This window comes from Anneissia japonica, unplaced genomic scaffold, assembly GCF_011630105.1.
Source record: "Anneissia japonica isolate Jap-2015-1 unplaced genomic scaffold, ASM1163010v1 scaffold284860_len1800451_cov186, whole genome shotgun sequence".
NCBI classification, from domain to species: Eukaryota; Metazoa; Echinodermata; class Crinoidea; order Comatulida; family Comatulidae; genus Anneissia; species Anneissia japonica.
The window spans coordinates 677,488-696,436 of NW_022706010.1; the positions used below are offsets into that span (position 1 = coordinate 677,488).

General features: G+C 34.2%; 1 protein-coding gene across 2 annotated transcripts in view; it reads left to right on the forward strand.

Annotated features, from left to right (window-relative positions):
• Positions 1–15,657, forward strand: part of LOC117106009 (succinate--hydroxymethylglutarate CoA-transferase-like) — a 16,927-nt gene extending 1,270 nt beyond the window's left edge. For both annotated transcript variants that reach the window (XM_033247323.1, XM_033247324.1), the window contains exons 2-12: positions 5,331–5,404; positions 6,238–6,323; positions 6,758–6,808; positions 7,588–7,708; positions 8,106–8,197; positions 9,488–9,631; positions 10,106–10,201; positions 11,751–11,825; positions 12,288–12,385; positions 12,772–12,938; positions 14,137–15,657. In XM_033247323.1, coding sequence (XP_033103214.1) covers positions 5,331–5,404; positions 6,238–6,323; positions 6,758–6,808; positions 7,588–7,708; positions 8,106–8,197; positions 9,488–9,631; positions 10,106–10,201; positions 11,751–11,825; positions 12,288–12,385; positions 12,772–12,938; positions 14,137–14,312 — 1,180 coding nt within the window. In that variant the 3' untranslated portion in view covers positions 14,313–15,657. The remainder of the gene's footprint in view (positions 1–5,330; positions 5,405–6,237; positions 6,324–6,757; positions 6,809–7,587; positions 7,709–8,105; positions 8,198–9,487; positions 9,632–10,105; positions 10,202–11,750; positions 11,826–12,287; positions 12,386–12,771; positions 12,939–14,136) is intronic.
• The last annotated feature ends 3,292 nt before the right edge of the window (positions 15,658–18,949 follow it).

Below are 18,949 nucleotides of genomic sequence, written 5' to 3' on the forward strand. Positions count from 1 at the left end.
GTCTGCGACCTGTAGACCACACACAATAGGCCCTAATTGTACTTAAAGAGCACTGGTGAATATTTATTACTTCGTAATTTGCATAACAAATTATTTATAAACCATGACTTCCTACGATGTCATTATTTATATATAATGGCACTCGACCTCAACGGTTATTTATATATAATTGGCAGTAAGAAACCATTATTTAGATATAATGACCTTGGCACGATAACATGTGTGCATTATATACATATAATGAGTTTGAAGTCCAAGCATTATATACATATTATAATGATTTTGCGACAGCTATTATTTATATATAATGAAATGTAAAAGCAGTTATTTATAATGAGTTTGAAGTCAATTCATTATTTATATATAATGAAATCAGTGAACTTATTATATATAAATAATTGTAAGTTACTTTTCATTATTTATATATAATGATTTGTTACCTTTTCATTATTTATATATAATACAAAAAGTTCATTAGCGCCCCTATAGGACCTAGGTCTAAATCACGTAACCTGATGTGCTCTATTAACTTAACTTAAAAGTTATTGTGTTAAGAAGTAATGAATATGATTAAATATATGATGCACTTACGATCATAGCCACGAACATCCTGAAAATGGTTTTGAATATCGTTGTTTACAGTTCTTTTTCAACTTCCTCGCATAGCACCAGACTGGAAATTGTTTGCATAATATAACTAGATAGCGTGTGCACAAAATGGAATATCCCGTTAGCGGTCCTCATTACTGTAGAAGATATTCGACCTGAGCTACTTACACGGGGTCCATGGATCGCACCTGATCCCTTATTTTTTCTACACACACAGTCTACCGCAGGCTACTTTTATCATCTGATAGATCCCTATCTTGAGGCCTAGCTTCCGGCCTTAGGCGAAACTTTTCTTATACCTTGTATAGCGAACCCATTATATTTAGCCAATTAGCGGCCCTGCTGCCACGAAAATATCTAAATTTCAGATTTTTTTTCCATATACCATGCCATGTTTGGCAAAAATGAAAATTTCAAATAATATATATTTTTTTTTACATTTTTATTTCACCTGCCACTGCCTTGAAATCTCCAAAAATAAAATATTCTTTAACATTTAATCATCCCATTATTACACTGTTTACAAGTCAACAATACAATTTTTGTCCTCTGTCTGGATGTTTATAGCAAAACTATTTTGCTATATAAGAAAACAAAATTTGTGGCAAAGACAAGCCAAACCAGTCACTCGTTGCAAAAATCAATTTTGAGTTATTAATTAACAGTGTTAGAGAGTAAAATAATAGCTATAAAATGGTAAAAAAATAATTCAAATCCGACATTTCCTTATGAAGTTACAAGCGTTTAACCTCTGGCTGTCTTTAAAAAAAAAGGTTTGTGAAACAAGGTATAAAAAAGTGTCACCTTAACTATAAAAATAGGTACCTAAAAGGTACATGTGGCTACTGAGCTCATAATAAGAAATACTGGTGTGGCGCTTTTCATGCACGTTCCCATGTTACATATCTCGCATTCCTGTAGTACAGTAGGCCTATCATAGGTCCAATGTCATAGTAAATTAACACTCTAATACAAAAAAAAAGAAATACTTGTGTATTCATTGTGTTATTTATTTACACAGTATTTAAAACCCAAATTCTTTAGTTACACAAAACGTAATAATATACTCTTAAGAGCCATGATGCGGTGCATTTTTGAGCATTTAGGGTAATTAAAAACTATATAATCTGAATCCACGATTTTGTAACAAGATAGCAATAAAGGCTTTTATTTTAGTTTTAAGTCGGTTTATTACAGAAAACGTATTTTTAAAAACTTGTTATCACTTGCAAATTGACATCTTATTGAACATTTCAAACATTTTTGCCTGCAATGATGTTTAATTTTGTGAATGAAAATTTTCCAAATAGTTGTCTGTACTGAACACGATAGATCAATCAGCATACATTGTGTAATATTTTTAGCCCATTTCTTGTGTTGAACTTTTTGGTTCATGAAAGCTGTATAACCTTAGCTTTTATGGTTACGAGTTGAGTGTTGCTTACACTCGAATTCAAAGAATGTTTTGGTTGATAAATTCCTAAATTTGGAATGGTATCTCTTCCAACTGCTTTATTTAAATTTTTGATTTTATAAGAATATTGGTCCAAAAATCCCTCATCTTCACTGGACTTTGGATTTCAATAATTCTGGAATTCAGTGTGATATGAAGCAGAACAAACAGTTTCTTGAAAATTGTCCGCAGTGGTTTGTAATTGTAATCTGAAGTACTGATTTGTGTTTGTTTTTAACTGGAGATACAATATGAATGTAAGCTTCCCATGTCTTCTTTCTTTTTTTCTTTGCCATATTTTTCAGTTCATTAACCTGAAATGATAAAGTATAAAATGTAAAAATAATTATTCATGGTGAAAAATTAGTTAAATAATATGAAAATGACTATAGATTTTTTAATGAAGCTTTACATACCTTAAAGGCACCCTTGCAGTATTATTGGTTTACAATTTTGCTGCCCGTTTCATAATGGAAATTAATTTAAGATATATATATGTATATATATTTTATTGTTTTAAATATGTTATGTTACTAAAATATTATATATTATATTATATTATTATTTCTTTATATATATGTATGTATGTATATAAGTATTTACATTTGTTTATATTATGAACAACCCCTACTAACGTTTACCGATGTCGGGCCAACAAAGTACTGTGACGTTGGGACAACATCTATAATCACATCCTAATATTTACAACCTCTAACCAACGTCGGACCAACGGTTGTAACCAACCTCCATTCCAAACATTTACCGACGTCGGGCCAACAGCGTTCTGTGACGTTGAGACAAGGTCTGTAATCACATTTAATATTTACAACCTCTGGCTAACGTCGGCCCAAACGGTGGTAACCAACGTCTATTTCAAACGTTTACCGATGTCGGGCCAACAAAGTACCATGACGTTGCGACAACGTCTTTAATTACATCTAATATTTACAACCTCTAACCAATGTCGGCCCAACAGTTGTAACCAACCTTCACTAACGTTTACCGACGTCTGGACAACAAAGTACTCTGACGTTGCGACGACGTCTGTTATCACATCCTAATATTTACAACCTCTAACCAACGTCGGCCCGACAGTTGTAACCAACCTTCACTAACGTTTACCGACGTCGGGCCAACAAGGTACTCTGACGTTGCGACAACGTCTGTTATCACATCCTAATATTTACAACCTCTAACCAACGTCGGGCCAACAGTTTTAACCAACCACAATTTCAAACGTTTACCGGCGTCGGGCCAACAACGTACTGTGATGTTGAGATAACGTCTACAATCACATCTAATATTTACAACCTCTAGCCAACGTTTGGCCAACGGTAGTACCCAACCATCTTTTTAGTAGTTTGCCGACGTCGGGCCAGTAACAAATCGTGACGTTGTACCAACGTCCGTAGTCAGACTGAATATTTACGACGGCTTACCAACGTTGGGATCGGAAAATCGACAAATATATTCATACATTGGACCAACGTGAAATTCCAATGTTGGTTTGACGTTACCTCTCCGACCAAATTTTGCAACCAAACACCGTCGTACTAACGTCAGATATCTGACCCCGACGCTTGCCAGCGTTTACCAACATTGGGCCAACGTCGCTTTGCTAGCTGGGTATGCATCAGCCGAATGTAGTACAATTGTTTATCAGTGTGATTAATCTGCTCAATAAACAATTTTAATTGCTTGTGCAAATATAAAGATGTGGGTAACCCACATCTTTATATATGACTTTTCATGGATCTCGACCTGCTATGTAGGCCCTCTTTAGGCTAGACGCGCCTAGACGGTTGGAAGCGACGATCGAAGAAAAACGGTTAAGCAAGCCAAGGACTTCTCTAACTTCCATTCCTCAGTATTAAAATCCTTCCATTGATGGGCACTGTCTAAACCTTTCTTCCAGCTTATCTCTGAAAAGATTGTAACCTTTTCATCTGCAGTTGGCTCAACATGAATTACACAGGAGCCAATGAGCTTCCATGACGGCCTAGGCTCGGACATGACATGTTGTTGTTTGTTGTTATTTCGCGACGTCATCAACGAGTACAATACATTCATTATCCACCATCAACTAAACTGCCTTAAAGAAAGAAAAAAAAAATTGGTTCGTGTGGGAATCGAACACACAACCACCAGGTTTTGGTATTCATTATCCACCATCAACTAAACTGCCTCGTGTGAGAATCGAACCTACGACCTTCAAAAAAATAAATAAATTAAATTTTTTTTTTAAATTGTTGCCCCACCGGCGGGCCAATGATAAATCAGCATACTAGGCCTAGCTATAAAACGGAAAAGACTTGAATGAAACGTCAAAACAAATTTTCATTTAGCGTAAGAATAACAATAATTAATAATACTATCTAATATTACGGTAACACATGGAAATCAGTAGCTCACCTAGGCCTAAAATTGTCAAATTAGTGAAATCAAACATGGTCTACCTACAAAGAACTTACTTTTGTTTGTCATCGCACATTAAAAAAAAAAACCTGGAGGCAGGTACCTAACATAACATAGGATCCGCTGTGTGTCCAGCAATTTTCGTAACATTCGTAATCGCCTGCATTCGTAACCTTTCACATTTTATCGGAAATATTCGCAAGATTAATTATGAGCGTTGATTGGTAGTCGGCTCGTGATCAAAGGTGTCGACTGGTACCGACTGGTACCGAGATTCATTGTCACTTACCTCGGCAAACTATTCGATGACATAGTAGCTACTTTCGGTAGCCACAAAAATGAATCTCTTCTGGAATAACGTAACATAATCAAAGATCATGTGCAACAATTCCCTTCAAAAATATACTCAAACAAGAATTTTTAACTGCTAAGCATATTAAAAAAAGACCATTATTTCGTTATGGTGTGAATGCATTGAATTATGAATTCTATATTATTCAGACATTACCTCCCTAAGGCCTGTCTCTGGGTGGTTAATCAATAATCATTGCTTCTCAAAAGGGTTTGAATCATTTGAAGTCTCCATGATGTTTTTGGTATCAACTTTGTTAAATTGTTATTATTTTTATCATTATAGAGTATAAAAATCAGGTGAACATTTTTAAAAACACTTAATGCAATTCATGCTCCAGATAATGTTTATGTTTTACTTCAGAATGACCAAGTTAATTTTATGATTTTTGGTGTTTTTTTTTTAGTAAACAATACATCTTTAATGAAAATAATTATAATATTCATCTAATGCGCTTTTACTAAAACATAAAGAGTAACTGAAGTTCTCCACAATTTTTAGGATTTTAGCTGGGCCCTATGCTACAATGTTGCTTGGAGACATGGGAGCTGACATCATCAAAGTTGAAAAGCCAGGTGAGTAATAATATATTAATATAATGAAACTGTGATGTGATCTTAATCTTGAGTAAAACTATGAAGATGTATGTTTATATTGCTCTTACATGTTTTTTAAATCATGTGAATTCAAGGAGGGCCCAGCAACGCCCCTCCCCTCATGTTTCCAAAATTTAAAAAAAGGGCGATACAATGGTAATTACATTCAAATTTTTAAAGTGAGAGTGCCATTTCCGGCCATCTAGAAGTGCTACTGTATGGACATAAAATTTATTACCTCAGCCTCAACCATAGTGGCGTTCAGGTGGTCTGGACTCTCCATTTGTGAAATTAACTTTCTGGGCCCAGGCATTATACAGGTATTTTAGGTTCCTCCATGGAGCATAAACAGCGGCAGATAATGGGAAGTCATTTCCAAAAATGGGACTACATCCCGTCTCTTATACACATCTAGATGTGTATAAGAGACAGGTACCACGCCCCTGAAAAATACATATTTTGGTAAAATATTAAGAAAATAAGCCCTGGATCCTTAAAGGATTTTTGTTTTCAAGCTTGGGCAGTACAACAACTTGCAGTTAACCATTTCCCTAAAATATTTAATTCTAACATCTTTAATTATTTTTAAAAACGAACTAAAATGTTGAAATGCAATGGAGAAACAGAAATAAAGGTACAGTATTCAGTTCAGGTAAATCCCCTTTTCACTGGTTTGATTGTCTCATGACTTCAAGTAGCCTTGCCAACATTTCTATTTTTCTTATTTTTAGGTCAACATTGACAATAATCAGTATGATCTTGGTATAATTCCATACTGTATAGTTGTATGATACATGTTTTCATTCTGCTAGGGTGTGGGGATGATACAAGAAGCTGGGGTCCGCCATTTGTTCAGAAAGAGAGCTGCTATTTCATGTCCGTAAACCGTAACAAACGAGTGAGTATAGCCTAGGCCTATAAATAATCATAGAGGATGGGGTACTGGAGGCCCACATACAGTGCCCCTATGTTGTAAATAAGTTCTTTTTACAGATAATTTTCAAATACTGTAATAATTGTGGTGTAATAAAAGATAAGCCACTTATATACTGCACCATCATTCTTGACATGCTAACTATTTGCTTATAAACTGTCTAATAATCATTGATAATTAATAATCCATTTTGATCTTATTTTTATTTATCTTTGTGTATAAAATTTTTGATTTTGTTGATCTGTATAAGTTTCTATTGTTTGGATGAATAAAGTGATACTTTAACTTTGAAATTCAGTATTCCTGTATTCTATGTATTTTCTCAATATTTTTCTCAATCATTTTTCTTACTGTCATGTTCATTTCAATCATACGCCTTTTGAACAATTCTTTTGCAGAGCATTGCAGTGGATATTAAACAGCCTAAAGGTGTGGCTATCATTAGAGAAGTATGCACATATTTTTTTCACCCATTTATTATGATCATTCATTTTTATAAACTTTTCATCTGTTTTTTTTCTCATTCAAAATTTCAATTTAAAGCTAAAAACTTACTTAAATAGACACAGTAGGAAATTCAAATGTTTATTTCTTCAAGTTTTTATTTCATCACAGAGAGCTTATCTTTAACCCTTTCACTGCTCGGACTTTTTAGGAAGAAGGTAATTATTTTGAAATAAATGCCAAAAGAAAAAAAAAAACACTAAGAGAGGTTATTTTGAAATTGTTTTTGTGTGTTTGGGTGGGAAAAAATTGAAATTGGAATTTTTAATTAGGTGGTCATGTGACCTTGGGGTGGCCATATTGGAAATCCCCTTTTTCATAAATCTGTGAAAAAAGATGGAAATTCTTATGGGATGCTGTTTTTTTTCACTGGATAATGGTGAAGATACATAAAATAAATTAAAAAGAAATCAATAGTTTGAATTATTTTCATCATTCTATTCAAAAACAGACAAAAATCCATATTTGTCGGGAGAATCGTCAAAATGGCCACAGGCTCGGTGTGCCATCGTTAGTATGAGGATTGTCTAGATCACATCATGTCATCGCAGTTTGTGCATAATTGACAATTCTATCACACATGCTGTTTTTAAAAAAAATACAATAAAATCATGTACACGGTATCCCCAACAATTTGAGCATTCAAATGCAGGACTAGTTTTCCTATTAAATTAAATAATCTATATTCTAGATTTTTTAACAAAAAAAACACCTTTTTTTCTAGTTAGCAAAAAATAGTGATGTTATGATTGAAAACTTCGTGCCTGGTGGCCTTGATAAGCTGGGCTTGGGTTACGAGGATATGAAGAAAATTGCACCCTCACTCATCTATTGCTCAATCACAGGTATGTTTATAAAAAAATGCAATCTCTGAGAGATCCCCAACTGCAACCACCCATTCCAAAGGAAAATGTACAGACATCATATTATATGATGCAAAACCTCCTTTTTTTTATCAACTTTAGCATTGAATTTTACCTTGCTTTTGACATTAAGACCTCGCAACTATAAGTTTCCCTCCACTAAAGTTCTATGTACATCATCAAATTTTAACTTTGACAAAAAAACCGTTGTATGCCCATACTGTATATATTCATGATTGCCTATATATAGTCATGATTATGTTCATGATGTGATGTTGTCATGACCATATTTAGGCATGTCACATGTTCTTGTCAGATAAAATTTGATAGTCTGCACAAGTCTTCAATGAAATTGAATGTATGTTATTCTTTCTTGAAGGATATGGCTCTGATGGTCCTTTAGCTAAGAGGGCAGGATACGATGTTGTGGCTGCCGCAATGGGAGGATTACTTCACATCACTGGCAACGAGGTAGCTTGTAAAGAATATTAGCCTGGTTCTCACGAGAGCCCTAGTATCCGGATTTAACCGTTAGCGGTATCCGGATACCGCTAACGGTTAGCAAGCGCTATTGGTTAGCACGTTGAGTGCGTTTCTATCATCAACCAATCACGCGTACGCGTTTACAATTTCCAGTTTCTTATTGGCCAGTTATTCGATCATCATATTCTTGGTATCGGGATCGGATCTTCTCATATGGACGCACGGCAGCTAACGGTTAGCAGGATCCGGATCCTGCTAACCGTTAGCTGCCGTGTGAGAACATAGCCATAGTGTGATTTGTGAGTTAGATACAGCTCCCTGGAGTTCTAGATGACGTGACGCCATTTGCTGATTGTTGGTGGCAGTCTGAATGGATCATCATTAAAAACGATTTGTTGCGCGCACGTTGTGGCTTCTCCATAGAATCGCATCGGCCTTCAACTGTTGGGCGTAGTGACGTAGCGATATTGATGTAATAAAGACGTGGAAGCGGTTTGGTGCAGGGGGAATGGTTTGGTTTCCCAACCTTGAGGTCTGGGTTTCAATACCTCACTGTGCGCTTCGATTGTGTCTTTAAGGCACTTTGTCTACATTGCTTCTCTCCACCCATTAGTATACATGGGCCCCGGTGGGGTTGCCTGCTACTGCACCAATATGGTAGCAACACTGACCAGGAAAAGCAACGGGCTTTGTAACCTAAAGGAAAGGCACTATATAAATAAATAGTAATAAATAAGAAATACGATAATTTAAAGTGCGGGACAGAGGAAATTAAAGAGTTGCCAGGAAAGATCTACCAGTGGAATCACAAGACAAACAAATCATCCTATTAATGGCAAAGTTTTATTAACATAGGCAAATGTTTTTTATTTAAAAATTGCTAATTATCAAATAATTTTTTCTTATCATAAATTGATTAGATGCTATTTCATAAGCAGAGGAGGTGAATCGATATGTATGAAAATGGACTAATTGATAGCCTTTTATTTCCTGTCATTTTTACTTAAGCTTCTTACCTGATTATTATTTCTGTTTATTTATGAGTAGATCCTTTCAATCATATTTCTATGTAAAATGAAGTTTACAAATGACATTAAATTATACCGAATACTGAATAAGCCCCACTGGTCTTCATCCCTTAAAGTGGATCTGAATCATCAGTAGGCCTACATTCTAATTGCTAACCTATGGTATTTTTAATTTCATTTATATACTTTCTGATGCATATTTGTATGATATACTTTTAAAATTTAAAATCTGGAGTGTTTCTTTTTGTAGGATGGAGATCCAGTGAGAGTTGGAGTGGCTATGACTGACATATCAACCGGTCTTTATGCCCATGGCGCAATAATGGCAGCCATTTTGCAACGTCAAAAAACAGGAGAAGGTCAAAAGATTGACTGCAATTTACTTTCAACTCAGGTGGAGTAGATTTTGTTTTATGTAAACTTAGGGGCAGATTTATTTCTTCTTTAACCTGGGTGGCCTGTTCAGTGTTGAACACTGCTCTCACACAGGGCCCAGGTTTGAAAGTTAAAAATAAAAAGAAATTATTGATCGTCCCAAATGCCTCAGAGGTTATTTCCAGGCATCTATCGTTGTGTTGTCTCCCGATTGCACACCCCCTCCCCAACCATCCGGACATCTCTGGATCCACCCCTGAACCTGTAAACTAACAATCATGTTGACTAAGTGTGTTTTTATATTTATTAATTGTTATGTTATGAAGAATTATTGTTTTCTGTAATTGGAAAATAACCCAGTGGACACACTGACCACTGACTATCAGTTATAAATCGAGGATTTGGTGAAGACATGATGTGATGTGACTTGACTGTTTTGCAGTAGGCGTGGTAAAACTTTAAAAGTTACATTAATGATGTGCATTTTGTGCAGGTAGCTGTTCTATCCCATATAGGGAGCAATTACCTGATTGCAGGAAAAGAGGCCAAGAAGTGGGGTACTGGTCATGAAAGTATTGTTCCGTATCAGGTTAGTTTATCAGGTTTATATAAGCTATCCATCATGGTGGTGTAAAGGGCATTTGTAAAAATAGAAAATAACTCATAAGTTGCAGGTCATTGTGCTAAATTGAGTATGGGCTTACAGAGAGTTCTAGATCTTGTTCAATACTAACCAACAACCCCAGAAAGGGATTCACACAGGGAGGGTTGGTGTTGGTACTTGATGTGGGCTATGGTACTGATTTTGTCATGGTACAGTTAGAAATCAAGTAATAAAATAACAGAAAGAAATATAATAAATTAATAATTTAAAAAAAAAGAATTAAAAGAAGTAAAGAAATATATAGAGAAGAGAAAATGGAAACAAAAAACCTTTTTTAAAATTAAATTTAGCTGATAATCTTCTTGGATGTTGAAAAGAGGCCAAGAAGTGGGGTACTGGTCATGAAAGTATTGTTCCGTATCAGGTTAGTTTATCAGGTTTATATAAGCTATCCATCATGGTGGTGTAAAGGGCATTTGTAAAAATAGAAAATAACTCATAAGTTGCAGGTCATTGTGCTCAATTGAGTATGGGCTTACAGAGAGTTCTAGATCTTGTTCAATACTACCCAACAACCCCAGAAAGGGATTCACACAGGGAGGGTTGGTGTTGGTACTTGATGTGGGGTATGGTACTGATTTTGTCATGATACAGTTAGAAATCAAGTAATAAAATAACAGAAAGAAATATAATAAATTAATAATTAAAAAAAGAAGAATTAAAAGAAGTAAAGAAATATATAGAGAAGAGAAAATGGAAACAAATATCAGCTAAATTTAACAAAAATTAAATTTAGCTGATAATCTTCTTGGATGTTGAAAAGAGGCCAAGAAGTGGGATACTGGTCATGAAAGTATTGTTCCATATCAGGGTAGTGTATCAATTATATAAGATATCCGTCATGGTGGTGTAAAGAGCATTTGTGAAGATAGAGAATAACTCATAAGTTGCAGGTCATTGTGCTGAATTGAGTATGGGCTTACCAGAGAGGTCTAGTTCTGGTTCAATACTACCCAACAACTCCAGTAAGGGATTCACACAGGGAGGGTTAGTGGTGGTACTTGATGTGGGCTATGGTACTGATTTTGTCATGATACAGTTAGAAATCAAGTAATAAAATAAGAAAAAGAAATATAATAAATTAATGATAAAAAAAATTAAAAGTAAAGAAATATATAGAAAAAAATGGGGGGGGGGGAAACCCCAATTTTTTAAAATGAAATTTAACTGCTAATCTCTTTGAATGTTGAAGTGGTCATAAAGGCCCTAAGTACCTTCATCAATCCAAAACTACATGTGCTGAAATGAACCAGAGCATTAGGGAAATCCCCTGCTCTTTCAAAAAATTTTACAATTGGTTCTTTAAAATGCACACAAGCCACATATGCATGTAGCCTTTATCTGAGAAGACGTTGTTCTGCCAACCAAATCCTGGGTGAAGCATTTGTGAGAATTGTCTCGAACCATCACCAAAGCTATAAGGCTGTATTTGAACAATACAATTTTAATTTGACTTTGGTATTCATACTTTTAGGCTTTCAAGACATCGGACGGTGCCTTTTTGGTGGTAGGTGGTGGTAATGATCAGCAGTTTTCTTCTGTCTGTAAGGTTAGTTAAACTTTTTCTACTTCAGTTTTTATTTTTATCAATTTTTATTGTTGTGCTATAACTATACTGTACTTGTGTTTATATACTCAAGGTGATTGATGGGTTTCTTTTCTGAACTAAATGCCAGTTCATTTGCAATGGAAAATGAAGGGTTTTTGTATCACTTTATCATTTGATACTGTCCGTAACTGTGGAGATCAATATAAATATAATTTTTGCATAGTACCAGCATTATCTAAATTAACATTGATTGCAACAATTATAAAGGATATCATTTCATATTCCCTGCGCAGATACAATCTATGCTGTGGTAGTGAAATTTCTGTGTAAAATGGCATGTGCATTGTTGTGTAAAATAGAATGGCTGACAGCACCTTGTCCAGTTTCTGCAGTATACACATGCTCCTATCAGGAGCCTATTTTTGTATAGGCCTAAATCTCTATTTTTTGTAAGATTTTCAGGTTCTAGGTATGGAGCATTTGTTAAATGACTCAAGGTATACAAGTAATAGAGATCGAGTTAAAAACAGACGACCCTTGATAGCAACCCTTTCAAAAAGGTTTGTAACATACTTGTTTTTCCTTTTATTTTTCCAAGGCCTGGTGAATATTCTTCACATTGATGAATATTCTTGTTTTTCCCCTCCTCACTTTGCTCTTTTATGGTGCTGTGAGGAGTACTGATCCAGTTCCACATTCTGTTGAAATATGATTACAAGGATACACAAGCACATTACACATTTTCCATCTACACCAACTCAACACCAGCTTCCCCTGGTGAAATCTATTCTACAAATTGGAATTTTGACAAATAGCGATTCTGTCACCACTCGGGTTCCCACTACCTTGTGGGTTAATATTAGACAAAGGCAACCCATGACTAGAAGGCATAGTTGCAGATGTGTCGCCAGATAGGTTTTATAGATCTCATATTTTCTCCTGACAGACTTTCGGAAAGAACAATGGCAGAGTGGTTAGAGGCATTTGAAGGTTCTGGTGTTCCCTATGGTCCAGTGAACTCCATGCAGGAAACATTCACCAATCCACAGGTCATTCATAATGGAATGGTGCAAGAGATAGAGCATCCTGTTGTTGGCAAAATCAGGATACCTGGTAATGCACTCCAATCAATCAATCAATTTATTGGATTCACTTTTAATACAGTGGCACTCCAACAAAATGCCTGTTGCATCCAAGAAACATACAAAAATAAAATACATCATATAGAAAAGGAAAAAATTACAAAATACAAAACTGGATACAAGGAGGTCCTGTAAAGTTACCTACAATATAAACCTAAACTACTTTTAACAATTACTTCAATATATATCTGTGGACTACATCCTTTAGAAAAACAGGAAATTAGAAATATATATATATATATATATATCAAATAAAGGTGATGCTGTATAGGCAAATATACATACAGTAAATAACGAGTCAGATGGTATCAGATATATGCCACAAAATTTATTTTCAGAGTTAGCGAGTACAGTACTTTCGACTATAAGTCTTTATCAAGCTATGAAATAAAACATGGTAAGATAGAATTAAATACATAACAGAAGCTCAAGAAGAGGCTTATGGTTAACCAATGGGATTGCAGAACGCAGATTAACCAATGGATGGCTATAATAAAACAAAGAAACAATACAAAACGTGTAATGAAAAGCCTAAGAACAATGGCAAGATTGGGTGGAGTTAATTAAGGCATGGTAAACCAAGCCAAAGCCAAGTAAGATAGATCTGATAATATAATAATATGATAGAAGGCCTAATAATAATTAAATTAAGTAAAATAAAATAAATACATAGTTTCATCCATGCCGACATTCCGGTCGGTTAGTGTGAGCCCTGACTGAACTCTGCAGAAACTTCACATCGATCTTCGCATCGCGATGTAAAACAAAATGTCGGAAAACTTTTCTTTGACGTTACGTGTATATACAGACATCACACATTATTATATGTATATATGAATATATTCAATGAATATATATATATATATATATAATAATAATAATAATAAAAAAACAAACAAAATGGTGCTTTGAATCTTTTAATTATTAAACATGATTTTATAACCTTTTTTGATGTAAACAAATGTATTTGAATCAATTGTGAATTACATTTCTTTCTGAGGTTTATGAATTGAACTTAAATTTACGTTTGTTAAACCTTTCCAATGATCTTTTGCTAGAGTAAAGCTGTGTTTAAATCGTGCAATTACACCTGTGGGATTAGATTTTTCCCCCTACAGACCTGATACATCATACACTTCATTCAGTTTTGTATTTTTATTTTCTTGTAGGTTCGGCTGTTAGATTTAGTTCACAATCAATTCAAAATTCTGAACCACCTCCGCTCTTAGGGCAACATACAGGGCAGATTCTGAAGGAAATTCTTGACTACAGTGACTTTCAAATAAATCAACTTAAGGAGGAACATATTATTGAAGATGAAAACCTACCACAAGAAAGCTGTTGATGACATCCACGTCTATGATCCAGTCAATCCAATCATGTCAGCTCTACATCCCCAAGTCTACATGATAAAAAAAATGATATTACATGTTTAATATGCAATATTTGTGTGCTAAAATTTGTCATGGTGTATATACAAAACTGAATGAAGTGTATGATGATGATGATGATGATAACAATAATAAAGTAATATTCATTTATAATGTTGGTAATGTGAAATTCGACCGTCCATTAGTGTTATTAGCAGAATTTTAAAGGTATGAACATTAAATCAATTTTATCAAATTTGTATAATTTACTCGCAATAACAGGTTTTATTCTCGAAAATTAAAAAATAGAGTGCTAAATATTGAATCACAATGGCTTCTATTACTTTTTTCTGAATTTTTTTCATACTATCTTAAGTGGTAGTCTTTTTAAACATTAAAAATCCCAGTGCTTTGAAATATCTACTTCTATATCAAGGCATTGATAATCTAAGGGGAAGTGTCAGTACGTAGTTCGATACGCGGTAAACTCAGGGCACTATGACAGGTGTGAGGGCACAGGTGTATTAGTACAGAGGTGATTTATCTTGCATTGATACATCAAAATCATCAATGAGATATAAAAATGTCATACGAAATTGATACAAGTGACGATTAATTATATAAGTGCAAAGAGGTGGTGTTGTCTGGATGGCATCAAAGCGGTCTTGTGATATTGAAATGAAAGATACCTTAAGATCAACAATTATAGGCCAAGTTGACATTGTTTTTCAAATATAATCGAGGAGAGCTACTTGGCGCAGTTGGGCACTTAGCTTTTTACTGGTGTCACTTTTGGGCACTTCAGAGGTGACGCAAAGTGGTTGATCTAGTGCACATCGTGACCGGTGCACGTTTTAATGACACAATACACTATTGATTTTGTATTACATTTTTCTGAGTTTTTTTCACCTCTCCTTAGATTATCAGTGACGTAAATAGCCACTATTGATTTTAGTTTTTTAAATTATTTATTTGATCCCAAAAAAGCAGGATATTGTCTGTAACCTGCACTGGCTACCTATTCGCCCACGTGTTATCTTAAAAAATCCTTTTATTGTATTTTAAGGCTCTTTGATTCCAACAACCCTCTTATATCTCTGAAATTCTGAACACCTGTGTTCCCATACCGCCGTCTCCGCCCAGCAAATAAGTTTCTTTTCACTTTGAATTAAAAATGTATGACCAACGAACCTTTGCTTTTTGTGCCTCATTTCTGTGAAACGACTTACCCTCCTTAGATTCATGTAATAGTGCAGTTTGTACGGTTGTTAAATTATCTTTTTATCTCCCCACATTGAATTAAAAATGTATGACCAACGAGCCTTTGCTTTTTGTGCCTCATTTCTGTGAAACGACTTACCATTCTTGTATTCATTTAATAGTGCACTTTGTACGTTGTATATTATCTTTTTATATAAATTGTATTTCAAAACAAGATTTGTAAAACAAATACAGAACAAAATCGAAAATTCAATTGTACTGTACAATTTATACTAAACTTTTTATAATAGGTCTATATAGGCCTGCGTTAATGACCTAATACTTTATAAAATTATGTTCAGCTTTGAAGTCAAAAACCTGACCAACAGCGAGCTTCTACATTATTTGTTACCCGATTTATTTCAGTTGTAGATTTCTAATAAAATTTATCTAATTATCCTTAATTCATATCAGCTAGCTAAGTTTACTTCAATTGTATTACATAGAGGGCGCTTGCTTAGACATTTTGCATAGCCATAGTATGGTTTTGATCGACCTGACCGTGGGCTATACCACGGCCTACACAGGAAGGGTATCACTCCTCCTTATATTAGGCCTACGTATCTTAACTACCCAATATGATTCATGATTCCTAGTACAACCGCTTAGACATAAAACCTAAATCTTTGTTAAAACCATTAATATTAGATATAAAACAATTCAATTCAATATACATTTATTCAATCAATGGATGAACATAACAAAAACCATTAAATTTCAATAACATAATTCCATTGATAAGGATCAAATTATAGAAGCAGTTAGGCTTGTCTCAATTGATCCTTACAAAAAAAGTACAAAATAGAAGAACAAAAAGCACAAAATAATTTCAGTACCATATGTACATAAACATATATCCCACACCCCCTCACACACAATACACTAAAAGAGTAGGACTACCTGCTAAATCGGGTGCTTTATATTTGTTTTAATACAATACATATAGGCTACATACATTTTACGCACACATGTTCGTGCACCCATACACATACGTACATATACACATGCATACACACACATTATAGGCCTATATATATATATATATATATATATATATATATACACACACTTTAGAAACGTCGGTAAAAACAATGAAAAAAACGGTGTACAATCATTGAAAGTTGACTTGCGGAACACAAATTTATTCTTAAGCTATAACAAAATCAAACGGATATTTCGATAGCTCCTGCTATCTTCATCAACGTTAAAGTGAGAAGACTTGGGAGATCTTACATATACATAAAGAATAATAAACCAATCAGAATCAAGTTATCAATACAATTAGTTGATTGGACCACAAAATATAAGTTCAGTGTCAAGTTAATGGGCGAATTAATTACAATTAAACCATGATAAGATGTCGGCAAAATGATTATGTACGCAATAGTTTATTGGCGGTGCCAATGAACCAGCTTAATGCTAAGACTTATTTAACTACAGTAAACAATAACAAGAAATAAAACATAGTAAGATTAATAAGGTCCTATATAATTAAAACAATTGTGGAATAGAAAATATATAGCAGAAATATAAGGTATATGTATGAGTTTAAATAATATAACGCATGATATCATTATGACAAATAAAATACAGTTTAGAAATCAATGAATATAAAAAAATGTACATAATCAGAAATAACATATAGCATATATAGTTAGATACAGTATTCATAGAGAAATATTGCGTATGAAGGCATAATTTAGACCTTTAATGTGAGTTTTTAACCGGATATCCATTTCATTTCTGCGATACGTCGTTCTTGTGTTGCTTAGGCAAAAAAATGGTACTGCTATGGATACAAAGATGGCACCCAGCTATGCCATCATTTTTATGGCTAACCTCGAAAACATGATGTTATCGAGTTTTTAATTGAAACCATCATATTGATGATATATTTTTTATTTGGGAGCACGGTTTAGATAGTCTTAAAGAATGTTCTAATCACTGCAATTCGTATCATTCGAGCATTAACTTTACCATGGATCATTCTAAGTCCAATTTACCATTCTTAGACGTATCTATAAATTTAGATAATGGTAACATCACCACATCAGTACACATAAAACCCACAGACAACAATCGATACCTCGACTACAGAAGCTCACACCCTATGAGTCTTAAATGATCGCTCATCTACAGTCAATGCCTGCGTCTCAAACGAATCTGCTCATGTCCATCCGACTATAACAAACACATATCTCTTCTCACTGGCAAGTTCATGTCAAGTAACTCCTCATTAAATATAATAAATACCCAGATTAAAAAAGCCTCACGTAAATCCCGCACTGATCTTCTCACATATAGACCTAAATTTAACAGTGATCGGTTACCTATGGTATTTGACTATAGCCCCAGCATCCTGCAACTGTCTACGAGAATTAAAAGAGACTTCCTCTCCCTCCAAGAAGACCCATCGATTAAAGAATTATTTTTACAGCCCCCTCTACTAGCACGTAGGCAACCCCCACTTTAACCTCATCTAAACTCCCCTCCACTAAACCGATACATGGCAACACACAATGTAACAGCTGTAGATGTCAATTATGCAACATCATCAATACTGACAGCTCATTTACTCCACCAGGAACACAAATAACAATCCGGCCACCAGTACCGAATTGTAACTCGCCCAATATTATATACCGCATATACTACAACAAATGCAACGAGGGAAACTATGTTGGCGAAACTGGTCTAACTTTCAGATCTAGAATGAACAACCACAAATCATCTATAAGACACAAACTTAACTGCCCAGTAAGTGTACATTTTAATTCACCTAATCACACCATCAATGACTTTAGGGCTATAATAATAAGTTGCAATTTTAAATCAACACAAGAACGACGTAACGCAGAAATGAAATGGATAATCCGGTTAAAAACTCAGATTAAGGGTCTAATAAGGACTTAGGCGCTACATGTGATTATGCCTTCATACGCAATATTTCTCTATGAATACAGTATCTAACTATATATGCTATATATTATTTCTACTTATGTACATTTTTTTTATATTCATTGATTTCTAAACTGTATTGTCATAATGATATCATGCGTTATATTATTTAAACTCATACATATACCTTATATTTCTGCTATTTATTTTCTATTCCACAATTGTTTTAATTATATAGGACCTTATTAATCTTACTATGTTTTATTTCTTGTTATTGTTTACTGTAGTTAAATAAGTCTTAGCATTAAGCATGGTTCATTGACACCGCCAATAAACTATCGCTTACATAATCATTTTGCCGACATCTTATCATGGTTTAATTGTAATTAATTCGCCCATTAACTTGTCACTGAACTTATATTTTGTGGTCCAATCAACTAATTGTATTGATAAC